The sequence below is a fragment of the Triturus cristatus genome, chromosome 9, assembly GCF_964204655.1.
Source record: "Triturus cristatus chromosome 9, aTriCri1.1, whole genome shotgun sequence".
NCBI classification, from domain to species: Eukaryota; Metazoa; Chordata; class Amphibia; order Caudata; family Salamandridae; genus Triturus; species Triturus cristatus.
Window position 1 is genome coordinate 841,676,545 of NC_140592.1, and position 13,510 is coordinate 841,690,054.

The window sequence follows — 13,510 nt, forward strand, 5'->3', positions numbered from 1 at the left end:
GGCAGCTGTTCTCGAAGAGGCTGACTGTCATAATGCACATTGCCAATATTGCTGCTAACGAACTGCCGAACTGTCTTATGACGCCTGACATTATTCCTGCATAACGAAGTACACGATTGTAGCGCTACGCAGTGCATGATATCTCCCTTGCAAAGTTCAGGTGAAGGTGTAATCTGGTTTCGCAGAGAAAAATCCATGATAGTTTGTGAGGTATTTCCCTCAAGTAGGAGAAACCTTTATTAAAGCCTCTACTCATTCTTGCTCTTTCCTGTCCATCTTTGACCACTGATTTGCAGTTGTGCAGCAGATAGAGAAAGGGAGACCTTGCCACCTTCGGGATGGGTTTAGGGTTGGATCAAGTTGAATCTGAATGAGATTTTTTATAAGTGCTCTTCTTTAACAGGTGTTGACAATGAAAGGGTCTGTGGCTTCGGATAGTGTGTATTAGGCAGACATAATTGTAATGAAGAAGTTCAACTTTAGGTGACGGATTAAGCGATTTACTGTCTTCAACATCCTTGGAAAAGAGATCAGCCGATAGTCTGAGGAATTAATCCTTCTACGTAGAAATGTTTACACTGTTTTAAAATGAGAACTTGGGGTTGCTTATGTTAAGGTGCATCTTTTTTTAATCCACCGCATATGCTCTAGTAGAGGAAAGAGACATGCTTTGTTCATTTCAATTAGAATGTGTTTGTTAGAGAACCAACGTTTCAGGATTGAGCTGCATCCTTTTAAAGTGAAAGAGAATCCACATGTGAGCTAGAGCTGGCCTTATCTACAGTAGTGTACATTCATGTTCTGAGTGTATCAGCATAGATTTGTGGAGTGTGTTTTGAAAGAGAATTGAATGGTGAATTTTGGGTAAATGATTAAGATTAATAGGAGAAATATTAGTGGCTGATTGGGGTGGAGGAAGTGACGGTATTTGGCAATTAGTCTAAATTCTGGAACAAGGATGGCGTGAGGCTTTTAAAGACGCAGAGGAGAACAAGGTGCAAGCGGAACCGGGTGCCAGGACTAGAGGGTAGAGCGACCCTATGAGGAGAGGAACTTTTCATTAAGGCACTCGGCACAGAAGCTTATCAAAATGCAATAAAACAATTAAAATGTAATTTTCTATAGCCATAAATGCACTGCTTATGATGTTCCACTTTATTTAGTCTGTTTAGAGGCCTGCACTTTCTCATGCAATCCACATAGATTTAAATATGGATGTTAATGTATGTGAACATTATTTTTAAATGTCCTCATTGGATATTTATGTTGATGACCGTTTTACTCACAAAATACAGGTAAGAAAGAATACTGGGTTAAAATAAAAAATGTTGGCCACTAATGGATTGTAGATTATCTTTAAGAAACAAAACAGTTCGCCTCTATTAGATCAATCTTTTTATTTTATTTTCAATCTTGTAGTCGGTAAATTACCTAGTCTGCTGCGCGTGCTTGGCACGCCATCTAGAAACGCGCAGTGCATCAAGCTGATTAGAGCTGACAGTCGGCCTGATCGCGCCGTGATTAGGTCTCTCTTGACTGCTGGCAAAATCCACTAGCCTCGTCTGCCCCGTTATAGCTGACGGATGCAGACGGACAGCTTTCGATATTGAGCGGGCCCCGCGCCCTAAAATTCGAACCCGGCCTTCTCGGGCGGCACAGGGCCGCGGCGCAGCCCTGTCCGGTGCCTACTGGCGGCCCAGGACGTGCAGTAACCAGCTCGGAATGGGATGCGTCATCCGCGCAGCATGCGCCCGTAATCTCCTGTGGCTACATTTTGTTGACCTGGTTTGCTGACTGGAGGGTGAGGGGTGGGGGCAGTTGACACTATCGTCGAGAGCCGAGAGCAGCGGCAGTCAGAAAGATGGAGTTGAGACACGTCGAAGCTGTGCAGCAGTTAACCGCTGGCGGGGAGTGCTGCAGAGTAAAGATTTCGACTTGTTCGATTACGTGGGAAAAGAGCCAAAAGGTATTGACACGCAGCTTTACGTCGCCTTTTAAACATGTTGATATATGATGCTGCTTTAGTTATCAAACATTAGCACATCCAGGAATTTGGCATTGTAACTGATGACAGACATCTTCCTTAGAATGCATTATTAACACCTAAAGTATTTAGTTGCTTAATTATAATTTAGAATGAATAGGCGTGATCGTCAGGGCACGGCGTGCCCCAACTTCTTTAATTTCACAGAGTCAGTTCCTACTTTGTTATTTTAAACATGCCTCCTGGACGGCAGAAATCGCCAAGGCCGATAGTTAAGGCTAGGCTTTTGGGGACAGGCGGAACGGGCAGAGAAGGAAAAGGACTCAGTCTTTTCCTTCGTGCACAGAGAAGACCAGGACACTGTCCAGTTTTCCTGCCGCTGGCATCTGCCCCCCCCCTCCCCTCTGTTCGCCCTCTTCCCTCTCTTTCTGTCTCGCTCCTCATTTAGTGAAAACCGAGACTTCTAGAAACCGGTATTACCTTCTCTTTCATCCTTTCGTTTATTTGGTCCCCTGTAAAATGGCTCCAAAAAAGAAAAACACTTTTGCTGGAAACGTTGTCTTTTTCTTTTCTGACATTGTTTAATTTTTAAGTGCAGCCTCGGGGTGGAGAGAAATAAAACATTCAAAATATGAAAACTAACTAACTAAAGCAAGACAGAGTGGTTGCAAGGTGGCCAGATAGATTTATTCACACCCAAACACATTAGCGCCACTTTACAGTGTTTGCAAGTGAAGCGCCACTTTTGTTTTCTCGTCTCTCTTTGAACAACATTGCTTTCCCTGGGTGGGAAAGTGTACTATTCCTGGAAGGTACTGAAATACCTGCTTGATGGGTGAATTGGAAAACAAAATGTGTACAGCGGCTGTGTGTGTTAACAAATGTTGTCTTTTAAACCATAATGCTTCTGTTTTGTAAGGATATAAGCAAAGGGCATTGAAACGGGTCCCTTCTGGACCCTGAAGTCAGGGACCTTAACTTGTCAGACAAAACCACTCACTAATTTCTGAATAATGAGTGTAAAAAGAAAAAGGTAACCAACCATTTTGTTCTTGCTTACATTTCACATGCTTTACTCAATCTTGCTATGAGTTTTTGCTTTTTCTAGGATGTTGTAATTTAAAAAAAAAAAATTTAGGTAGGATTTTGCTCTTATCTAGTGCATAATTTGAATTGAGTCACATCAAGGTATTTATAGCGGGTCAGTGCAGTGCAAGTTTCACTGGGGCAGTATGGTGTTCAGTGGGGAGAGGATGTGGCACTATGGTCAGAGCTGCTAAATTTGGAACTGGGGAACCAGGTTCAGCCTTCATGACCAGTCCACCAGACAACACCCCCTGAGGGAGCACATTCCCATGCTAGACCTTAGAATGCCCGCAAGATCTTAAAAGCCTTTGTGTCTTAGCAACAGCAGGTGGACCCTAGCAGTGGCAGGTGTGGGTTAACCTTGAAGGCCTGTCCACCACAATTCATTCTGAAGTTCACCTCCAGTCTTGCAGGCAGACCTATGAAGCAGCACACCATAGAATGACAGTGACTCTGTCACTGAGGTCACAGGACCCTTGAGCAGGGTGGCTCTAGTGTAGTGCAACCGCGCCAGGTGCTGACCAGCTTGGTTCGTGCAGGTAACAGCGGTGGGGCAGAGGGGCCGGGTAAGAGGGGGTTTTCGAGGGACGATGCAGAGGGAAAATTAAATAAATAATTAATTTTCCATCGGCATCGTCCCTCGAATTCCCCCTTTACCTGGCCCCACCGCTGTTACCTGCACAGACCGCGGCTGGTGCTGACTTCAGGTGGGTGCGTCGTGTTTGCAAGTATAATATGGTTTTAAAAGCACTTGCTGCCTCCTTCCTTGCCTCCAGCAATTTTCGGCAACAATACAAATTATATGATAACTCCAGTGATTGTACTTAGTAGAGAGAGATGGTGTTTTGTCTAGTGGACGTTTTGACTCATGGAAAGGAAGCACAGAGGGTTTATGTGCCTGCTGGTAAGAACATGTACCATGCAGATCACAAAGTGCGCATAGTGTAAATAGGTCAGTGGATTACTGCTTTTGTCGGAGAGACCCTATTGTTACTTGCAGTTAGTAAGTTAAAATCCTAACATAGAACAGTGAGCGATTAACTGTCATGTAAGAGCTGCATGCAAACTGCAAGGTATAAATTGGAGCATTATGTTTTTTCCCCCTGTCTGTTATTATACTAATGTTGCAAAAAAGGGTTTATTTGGGTAGAAATCAATTCTTATTATTAAAGACAACCCCCAACCATGGTATTACGTTTTAAATTCTGAGTTTGTGTTTCTCCAGACCAATCACTATTAAACTATGCTGCCTACTAGTCTGTTGTCATGTGACTCTTACACCTTGTACTCCTTTGTCTTATGTATCATTTCCTATACATTGATTTACACACATGATTGTCTGTGTAATATGTGTGATGTACTGTGCTCTGACACCCTACACTGGTATTAGTGGTGCTGTCATTTTTCTGATACTTTATTATTTTTACATTTTTACAAATGCTAACAGTCTCTGCAAATATTTTTCCTTATTAGTACCAGTGGAATATACAACTGCAGCAGTGAGAAAGGTGACCAGTCAACCTTTGCAAAGGGCCCTCCACTTCACAGTAGCACAAGTCACATTGTTTAGTAACTTTTGATCCGTTTGAGCTATCAACAATTTATTAGTTAAAATCGTCAGATTATGTAGCAGATGATACATTATGGGGCAAATATGGCAGAGCCATAATTATGTAGCGATTCTACTTTTAAGGATATTTGGGACATTCTGTGATTGGAAATGTATCCCACTTTGTGAATGTATTTTAATGTCAATAACTCATGTTAACCTTAAATAAACATGTGTATCCATTAGTTAAGTTAAATAACTTAATAAGCTGTAATCGGTTAGTGAAAAGGGAAACAAATACTAAAAATGTAGATATTTTGCTCTTTCTGCCACACCTCTGACTCCGCCCACTGACCCAATGCACGGGTTATTCCCGCCCTCTGATTCTCCGCCCACAGTTCCCCTACTGTTTTTTCCCCCACTTTGACCACTGGGTGTTAACCAGAAATAGTCCCACACGCAGAATCATGAACTGCTTACTGGGTTAAGAGAATTTCTTGATGGCCAAGTGTGCACCGAAATTACAACTTTTAGTAGCATTTTCCTTTGTGGTCAGATTTAATGTAAGCATGTACGATTTTAAGCGTGAAAAAATAATTTTGCAACAAGATCTTTTAAGCTGTTACGGTTTGTAAGTCACTTAGTTTCAATTCAGTGATCTACTTTTGTTTTGGAAAGAGGTGAATTCTATTTATTTTTCAAGTACCACTATTGACAGCTTTATTCAAACATACAACTGTTTTTGGCAGGTGTCCATGTTTGCAGGGGCGGCTGGTGACATTTGAAAGTGGTGAGGCGTAAAATGATTGGCATACTGCACCGTTGCGAGCGAGCCCGAACCACCTAAGGGGGGTTCCTTGCGATTCTCTTCCCGTGAACATTTTGAAAAAAGAGAAGAAAAATGGTGCATTTTCAAGCAAATTTGAGAAAGCAGGAAGGTTAATAAAGCAATTGTGAAAGTTCCTCTGTGAACTGTCACTTTTCTCTTTACCTATCTCTCTTCCAAAATTCACCACCTTCACCTGTAAGTGGCTGCGAGCTGCTCTGTCGGCGTCACTCTCTTCCAGTGACACTCTCACTTTCCCATCATCTAAGTATCCCTTCCTACCTTATCTCTTCCGCTATCTCAGCATCTCTCCTCCTCTGTCACTGGCTGGGTGCTGCTGCCACTGCCCGGTGACTGTCTCTTGCTGCCCCTTCCATTGTCTCGCAACCCCCCATGCTCTCCTCTCTCCCTATCTTGCTATCTCTTCCTATCTTTTTGCTGTCACATCCATCTTGCTTGCTATCCCTCCCTACATCTCAGTATCCCTTCCTCCCTCGTCTCTTTCTATGTCTCCGCACCGCCATTCCCCGTCATAGCAAATGACAAGTAGTTACGACAGAGCACATCTCACACAAGAATCGGATGAACTATCTCTAGACTCTACTATAGCGCCTAATATGTACCGGTGATTGCAGGTGGTGGGCGCTTAACGCTGGCACTCTTTTAAGGTCCGGCGTCTGGTCCAGGGCGTATTTCTCATCATCGGCCTTCACCCCCAGAGCAAGAGAGAAAAGTCAGTTAACCGGGGAATAGAAAGAGAAGGAAACAGTGACATAAGGGAACGAGGGTGCAGAAAGGAACGTGTGAGAGTAACAGAGCTGACCTAATGCCCATTGCTTATATCATTACAAAATGAAAGCAGAATGGTTTAAAAAGACCACGTTTGTGAATACAGAGCTGCAGTATGCATTTTGTTTTCCAATGCACGCACCCAACAAGCAGGTATTTCAGTACCTCCAGGAATAGTGTGCTTTCCCACCCAGGGAAAACATGGTTGTTCAAAGAGCGAGGAGTCAACAAAAGTAGGGCTTCACTGGCAAACACTGTAATGTGGCGCTAATGTATTTAGGTGTGAATAAATCAATATGGCCAACTTGCTTTAGTTAGTTAGTTATTTTTCATATTTTGAAGAGTGTCTTAGGCAAGAGTTCTGGTCTCGTAAAGTGAGGAAACAAATTTCCAAATTCGTACTGAATTGATCCGATTAGGTGAGTAATTTGTTTGTATTTTATTCGTAAGAGTGAATACACAAGAAAAGCTGGCACAGCTAACACGTGTTTCGCCCCCTACAAGGCCATCAGGCCTGGGGCTTCCTCAGGGCTGTACATTTGCAAGGTAACAGAAAGCATTATTTGTCATACGGTTGGTAATGATAACAGGTGTGAGTGATAGATGATGTGTGGTTATTCAGAGGGACAAAGAAAGGAGGAAACACGAGGAGAGAGAGACACATAAACATAAATATGTGAATGGTTAACGTTAACAGAAGTGTATAGGTGGGGGAGTGAAAGGGGAATAATTCACAGTGATAGTAAGTGTAAGTATATTTGTCGGATGAGGATTAGTATAGGTCATGCGAGGAGGATATGGTAAAGGTTTATGTTTTGGTAGGAATATCCACGTGAAATTGACATGAGATTGGAGTGAGTAAGAAGGAGTAAGGATGGATAGTATGGTTGAGAGCGTATGTAAGGCATAGATAATATATGTGCCCATTAATATTAATCAATTAGAATTTTAGTCATTTTAGCAAGACGTCAATCCCATAGGGAGTGCATAGTCATGTAGTCAGGAGTAGATTTATTAGCGGATATTAGTTGGATAGTGAAGATGGGAAAAAAGAGTGTTTGGCGAGAAGGAGAAAAGGGTTGGCATTATAAATATGTTTGTCAGACATTACATTGATTAAAACCGGAAGTTTCAAGGAGATCAAACAACATTCATATGATGAACAGACAAGAAACAACAGTATTGAGAGAATTGACATTGGCAGGTACATATGAAAATCGCGCGCATGCGTTAATCATGTTGGCAGGTAGGTAGTGGAAAAACCCACGTACACATGCAAGACGGTAATTTACATAGAAATCAGGTAAATGTTCAAGACAGTGGTCATATCAAAGCATGTTGGTATTGGAAAGAAAATTTTTCAAAGAAAATCAGGTAAGGCAATGAGAAGTAAGAAAGGGAATATTTACAAGGTAATCAGCATCAAGGGCGGCGGGGCCGTGGGTCGCATTGAATGTTGAGGAAGATAGAGTCCAATTAGTAATTTAAAGCGACATCGTCGGTTGTAAGGCGAAAAGATAGTGAAGAACCGACCTGTTCGTACTATGAGATCCCTTAAAACACTGCCCTAATAGTTCCCGTAAGCGCACCTCACCTTAATACACACCGCCCACTGGCTAGCTCTCCTGACTAGAATCTGGCAACCTCCGCTTCACGTTCTAGTCACCTGCGCCGCAATCGGAGCATGATATGAAAATAACCATAATGCATTACTGTGTCACCTTAGGATTAAATGATCGAGTTTCACCTAATTAGACCGAATCGAAATGTTTTTTACCGACCTCGGCCCAAGCTCCAACTGGCTATTCTCTACATGCATGCATAGACCTTTACACAATCACCGTCGCTCCAATTAAATCACCGTCGTTCAATTGTGATCTCACCATTGTGCTCCCTTGTCCGAACCTCCGTGCTACTCCTGTTCACTCCTTCACGGCAACTTCACAATTACGACCCATTTATCACCACAAATATTATACAACAATAGATTCACTATTTCGCCTTCTTATTAAATCACTCCTTCACTATCTTTTCGCCTTACAACCGACGATGTCGCTTTAAATTACTAATTGGACTCTATCTTCCTCAACATTCAATGCGACCCACGGCCCCGCCGCCCTTGATGCTGATTACCTTGTAAATATTCCCTTTCTTACTTCTCATTGTCTTACCTGATTTTCTTTGAAAAATTTTCTTTCCAATACCAACATGCTTTGATATGACCACTGTCTTGAACATTTACCTGATTTCTATGTAAATTACCGTCTTGCATGTGTACGTGGGTTTTTCCACTACCTACCTGCCAACATGATTAACGCATGCGCGCGATTTTCATATGTACCTGCCAATGTCAATTCTCTCAATACTGGTTTCTTGTCTGTTCATCATATGAATGTTGTTTGATCTCCTTGAAACTTCCGGTTTTAATCAATGTCATGTCTGACAAACATATTTATAATGCCAACCCTTTTCTCCTTCTCGCCAAACACTCTTTTTTCCCATCTTCACTATCCAACTAATATCCGCTATTAAATCTACTCCTGACTACATGACTATGCACTCCCTATGGGATTGACGTCTTGCTAAAATGACTCAAATTCGAATTGATTAATATTAATGGGCACATATATTATCTATGCCTTACATACGCTCTCAACCATACTATCCATCCTTACTCCTTCTTACTCACTCCAATCTCATGTCAATTTCACGTGGATATTCCTACCAAAACATAAACCTTTACCATATCCTCCTCGCATGACCTATACTAATCCTCATCCGACAAATATACTTACACTTACTATCACTGTGAATTATTCCCTTTTCACTCCCCCACCTATGCACTTCTGTTAACGTTAACCATTCACATCTTTATGTTTGTGTCTCTCTCTCCTCGTGTTTCCTCCTTTCTTTGTCCCTCTGAATAACCACACATCATCGATCACTCACACCTGTTATCATTACCAACCGTATGACAAATAATGCTTTCTGTTACCTTGCAAATGTACAGCCCTGAGGAAGCCCCAGGCCTGATGGCCTTGTAGGGGGCGAAACACGTGTTGGCTGTGCCAGCTTTTCTTGTGTATTCACTCTTACGAATAAAATACAAACGAATTACTCACCTAATCGGATCAATTCAGTACGAATTTGGAAATTTGTTTCCTCACTTTACGAGACCAGAACTCTTGCCTAAGACACTCTTCAGAACTCTACTTTAAAATTAGGGGGATAGGGGCATCTCCCCCTGTTTTGGGCAAGAAACAACACACAAAGGACACATGCTTATTTTACGGCTAGTAAGGGATTGGGACCTTTTTCCCCTCACTTCTTGAATTTTTCATATTTTGAATGTTTTATTTCTCTCTACCCTGAGGCTGCACTTAGAAATTGAGAAATGTCAGCAAAAGACTACGTTTCCAGCAAGTGTTTTTCTTTTTTGGATCCATTTCACAAGGAAGCAAATAAACGAAAGGAGGAAAGTGAAGGTAATACCTGTTTCTTGAAGTCTCTGACCGGTCTTTACTACAAGAGGAGGAGCGAGACAGAGAGGTAAGAGTGGGAACAAAGGAGGGGGGGGCAGCTACCAGCAGCGGGAGAACTGGACACTGTCCTCGTCTTCTTTGGGCACAAAGGAAAAGACAGAGTTCTTTTCCTTCTCTGCCCGTTTCGCCCGTCCCCAAAGGCCGAGCCTTAACCATCGGCCTTGCCCCTTGGAAATTCCGCCGTCTGGGAGGCATGTTTAAGAAAGTAGGGGAACGGACTCAAGCAGTGACTTACGACAGAGCACATCTCACACAAGAATCGGTTGAACATCATGAACTATCTATCTATAGCGCCTAGTGAGAGTAACGTAGCTGACCTAATTCCCATTGCTTATATCATTCGAAAGCAGAATGGTTTAAAAAGACAACGTTTGTGAATATACAGAGCCGCGCGCGCAGTATGTATTTTTCATTTCCAATGCACGCAAAAACATTCTTTAAAGAGCAAGGAGGCAGTCGCGCGGGGGGTGGGAGGGGGGGGGGAGATCGCGCGGGGGCGGTAGCGCGATGGGGGGCAGCGCAGGGGTGGGGGCAGCGCGGGAGAATAACATTAAAATTAAGACGAAAACTTACCTTACGCCTCTGCTCCGCGTTGGCAATGGCGCCTCTTGAGTTGAAACAGGAACAGTACTGGAGTGGCAACCCCTCAGCCAATCCTGGCGCTGCTGCAGCACCAGGATTGGCTGAGGGCACAGCTTACTCTTTGCCCGCCGCCTGCCCATTAGGAGATCGAGGGGCTCCTAATGGGCATGCGCAAGTCAGTGAACACACAAGTGCGCATGACTGGGCACGGGCTAAAAATTAGCTCACCTTGCCCACTCATGCGCACTTGTGCTGCCTGTCCCTTGCTGGTCTGACAATGCATGTCAGTCAACATGACACCGGACCGGCCACGGTCCGACGTCATGCTGACTGACTTGCATTTTCAGTTCTCCCTCGGCGTCTCTGAACTTGAGTAAACTAAGTTCAGAAACGTCGAGGGAGCTGCGGGCGGGGGCGGGGGGGGCAACGCCCCAACGGACGCACCGCGCCTGCATGATTGATATGTTGTGTTTAGGCTGACACAATTCTGAGCTACATTTCTTGTCGTTTTTGACAGGTTTTGAAAACTGAGTGAAGTAGGGAAGGGTAATGGAGAGTGGAAAACACTCTGAAGTCCTGGACTGGTTTATGCCTTTTTCACTAGACTGCTTTTCGGTATTGGATTATCATGGTTTAATATGGTCAGGTGACCTCTGCTGTAAGTAATCTATTTACGGCATTATGAGGTGAAGAGGCTATTTTTAATATCGCAATTCTGCAGAAATGATTAGTTAAACCAGAAAAAAAATCTGGAGTTGTCGGAGTAATTTTGATGCTTCCACTTTAGTAAGATTTTAGGAGAGTCTTTCCTATAGCCATTTGTTAGCTTTGTTGCTTAGTATACTGTGTACAACTTGATATCGACCTCCTTAAAAAGAGAGGCTGGTTTTCCTCAAGTTATTTTCTGCACCAGACTGTTTTCAATACTTGAGTTATGTTGTCGTCTTTGCGGTCAGTTGTGTTTTCTGTGAACTGAAAAACATGCTTTTAATCCCATCAAATTATCTGCGGTGAAGCTGACATTGGGTGGCTGTGACAAAGAATGGAATTGAAAAAGACACATATAAGAAAGAAAAAGGAGAAAAAGTGAATCTCCAACAACGATAAAATAGAATTATGCCTTTTTCGAATCTGACTTGAAAGACCATTCTAAAGACCATTGGATTTTCTGGCAATTATTTTGACAATTGGATATTTTTGATGTGCAATTTCGAGAGTCCACTTAATTTTTTAAAATATTTAAATTTATATAAAGGTATTGGGGTTGTCTTGCCTAGTTATATATTAATATAACGGGTACATTTTGCTAAACAAAAATGGATTTTGTAATCCATAAAGGAGCAATCTGTGTAACTTCAGGTGTTCATTTCAGGACCTGTGAAATCAATTATAGCAATAACATTTCCTTCCGTGACTTTCGTACCTTCCCTTCTGACTTCCCACCTCTTATCAGCTTTTCTTGTTGGCAAGTGTTGTGAAATGAAAATGGAGACTTCACAAATAATCTCTCTTGGTCCAGTTTACTTTGTTGTTGAACATATTAATTAACTGAGAGGATTAAGGTCAGACAAGTGAAGATATTGTTTTGAGTACGGTATAGTAGAATATAGTCGTATAGTTATTTTATGGTTTAAATCTTTTTATTAAGTATATTGCATTCATAAACAATATGCCCACCTACATCCACCGGCCGGCGGGGAACGAATTTGTGCAGAGATAAACTTTATTCAAGAGGAAGATAAAGAAGCAAAAAGAAGGTGAAGGAAAGTAAAGAATAGATTGAGAAAGCTAGAGAGACTGAAGGACAGATATCCACCCAAGGCATATGGTGTGACGCAGAGGTGTCTAGGCCTGTGCGACCTCTGGGGGTGTCGGCGGGTCCGTTAAGTGGGCTGTAGGGAATCGCAGGACACAGATAGCGAGGACAGGTAAGGTCATTAAATTCGGAAGATAAGTAGGCCACCGTGGACCCCCAAGTCTTATCAAATTTGGGTAGTGTGTGGTTGATTCCTGCTGTAATCTGCTCCATCTCCACAACCTCCCACATTTTGTGTAGCCAATTTAGCCTGGTCGGGATGTCGGTTGTGCCCCACTTTGCCAGGAGGACCTGTTTGGCTGCCCCTAGTGCTAAAGTGATTGCCCTGCCCCTACAGGATCGAAGAGGATATGTGAGAGGGTTAGGTAGCCCCAACAGGATGTAACTAGGGAAGCGGGGAAGTTACGTCTGATATATCTGATCGACTAGAGGCAAAACAGTGTCCCAAAATGCCTGTATCTTAGGGCAATGCCATAAGATATGAGACAGTGTGCCTTCCTTCCCGCAGTTGCGCCAATAGAGATTGCTGCTGCGGGGCTTCCGTTTAGCGACCCGCATGGGGGTGTAATGCCAATAGTGTGCAATTTTGAGGAGCATCTCCTTCCCTGAAGTGCTGCACGAGGAGGCCCGGGCTCTGTGAATAATATCCGCCCACTCCTTAGGGAAGAACTCCCGGTTCAATTCCGCCTCCCACCTACGCTGCGCCAGGGATTTAGCCTGAGTTCCCGCCTTGTTGAGGAAGTTGTAAATATCTGACAGAAGGCGTTTATTGGAAGTGCATGTGATATACCAAATCTCAAATTTTGTGAGGAGTTGACCAGCATGTGGACGAACCTGGGGCTGTGTGACCCAATGGCGCAGCGCCAGATACTGCCAGTGTGCATCTTTTGGGATCCCATAGTGAGCCACGAGTCTGGGGAACTCCAGTATTCCCTGCTAGTCAAAGAGGTCGCCTATACGTTTACAGTTTGCCCCGTGCCATTTTTGGTAGGTATTGCCCTCTAGAGCCGGGGGAAAATCCGGGTTCCCAAAAAAAGGGGTCAAGGGCGAAACGGCAGACGACAGCCGACACTTCTCTTGGACCCTATCCCATACTTGCATAGTAGCGCGCAGGACAGGGGAGAGATATGCACCCAGCGGCCGGTGACGTCTGGGTAGCCAGGGAACCTTCCAGATGTGGATCCCGGTGACCCCTCTATCCATAAAACACCAATGTTTTTCCGACTCCAGCTGGTACCATTCAACCATCCATCGCATTTGCGCCGCTTCATAATAGTGCCTGAGGTGCGGTATACCGAGGCCGCCCTCACCTTGCTTCAGATAAGTGAGATGTTGC

General features: G+C 43.5%; 1 protein-coding gene across 5 annotated transcripts in view; it reads left to right on the plus strand.

The window, feature by feature from the left end:
• PPP1R13B (protein phosphatase 1 regulatory subunit 13B) overlaps positions 1-13,510 on the plus strand; it is a 509,136-nt gene that overhangs the window by 258,878 nt on the left and 236,748 nt on the right. Inside the window, exon 1 of one of the 5 annotated variants that reach the window (XM_085626278.1) lies at positions 1,835-1,966. The exons of the other annotated variants lie outside the window; for them this stretch is intronic. Coding sequence (XP_085482404.1) covers positions 1,862-1,966 — 105 coding nt within the window. The 5' untranslated portion in view covers positions 1,835-1,861. Of the gene's footprint in view, positions 1-1,834; positions 1,967-13,510 lie in introns of those variants that run through there. 5 annotated transcript variants of the gene reach the window in all.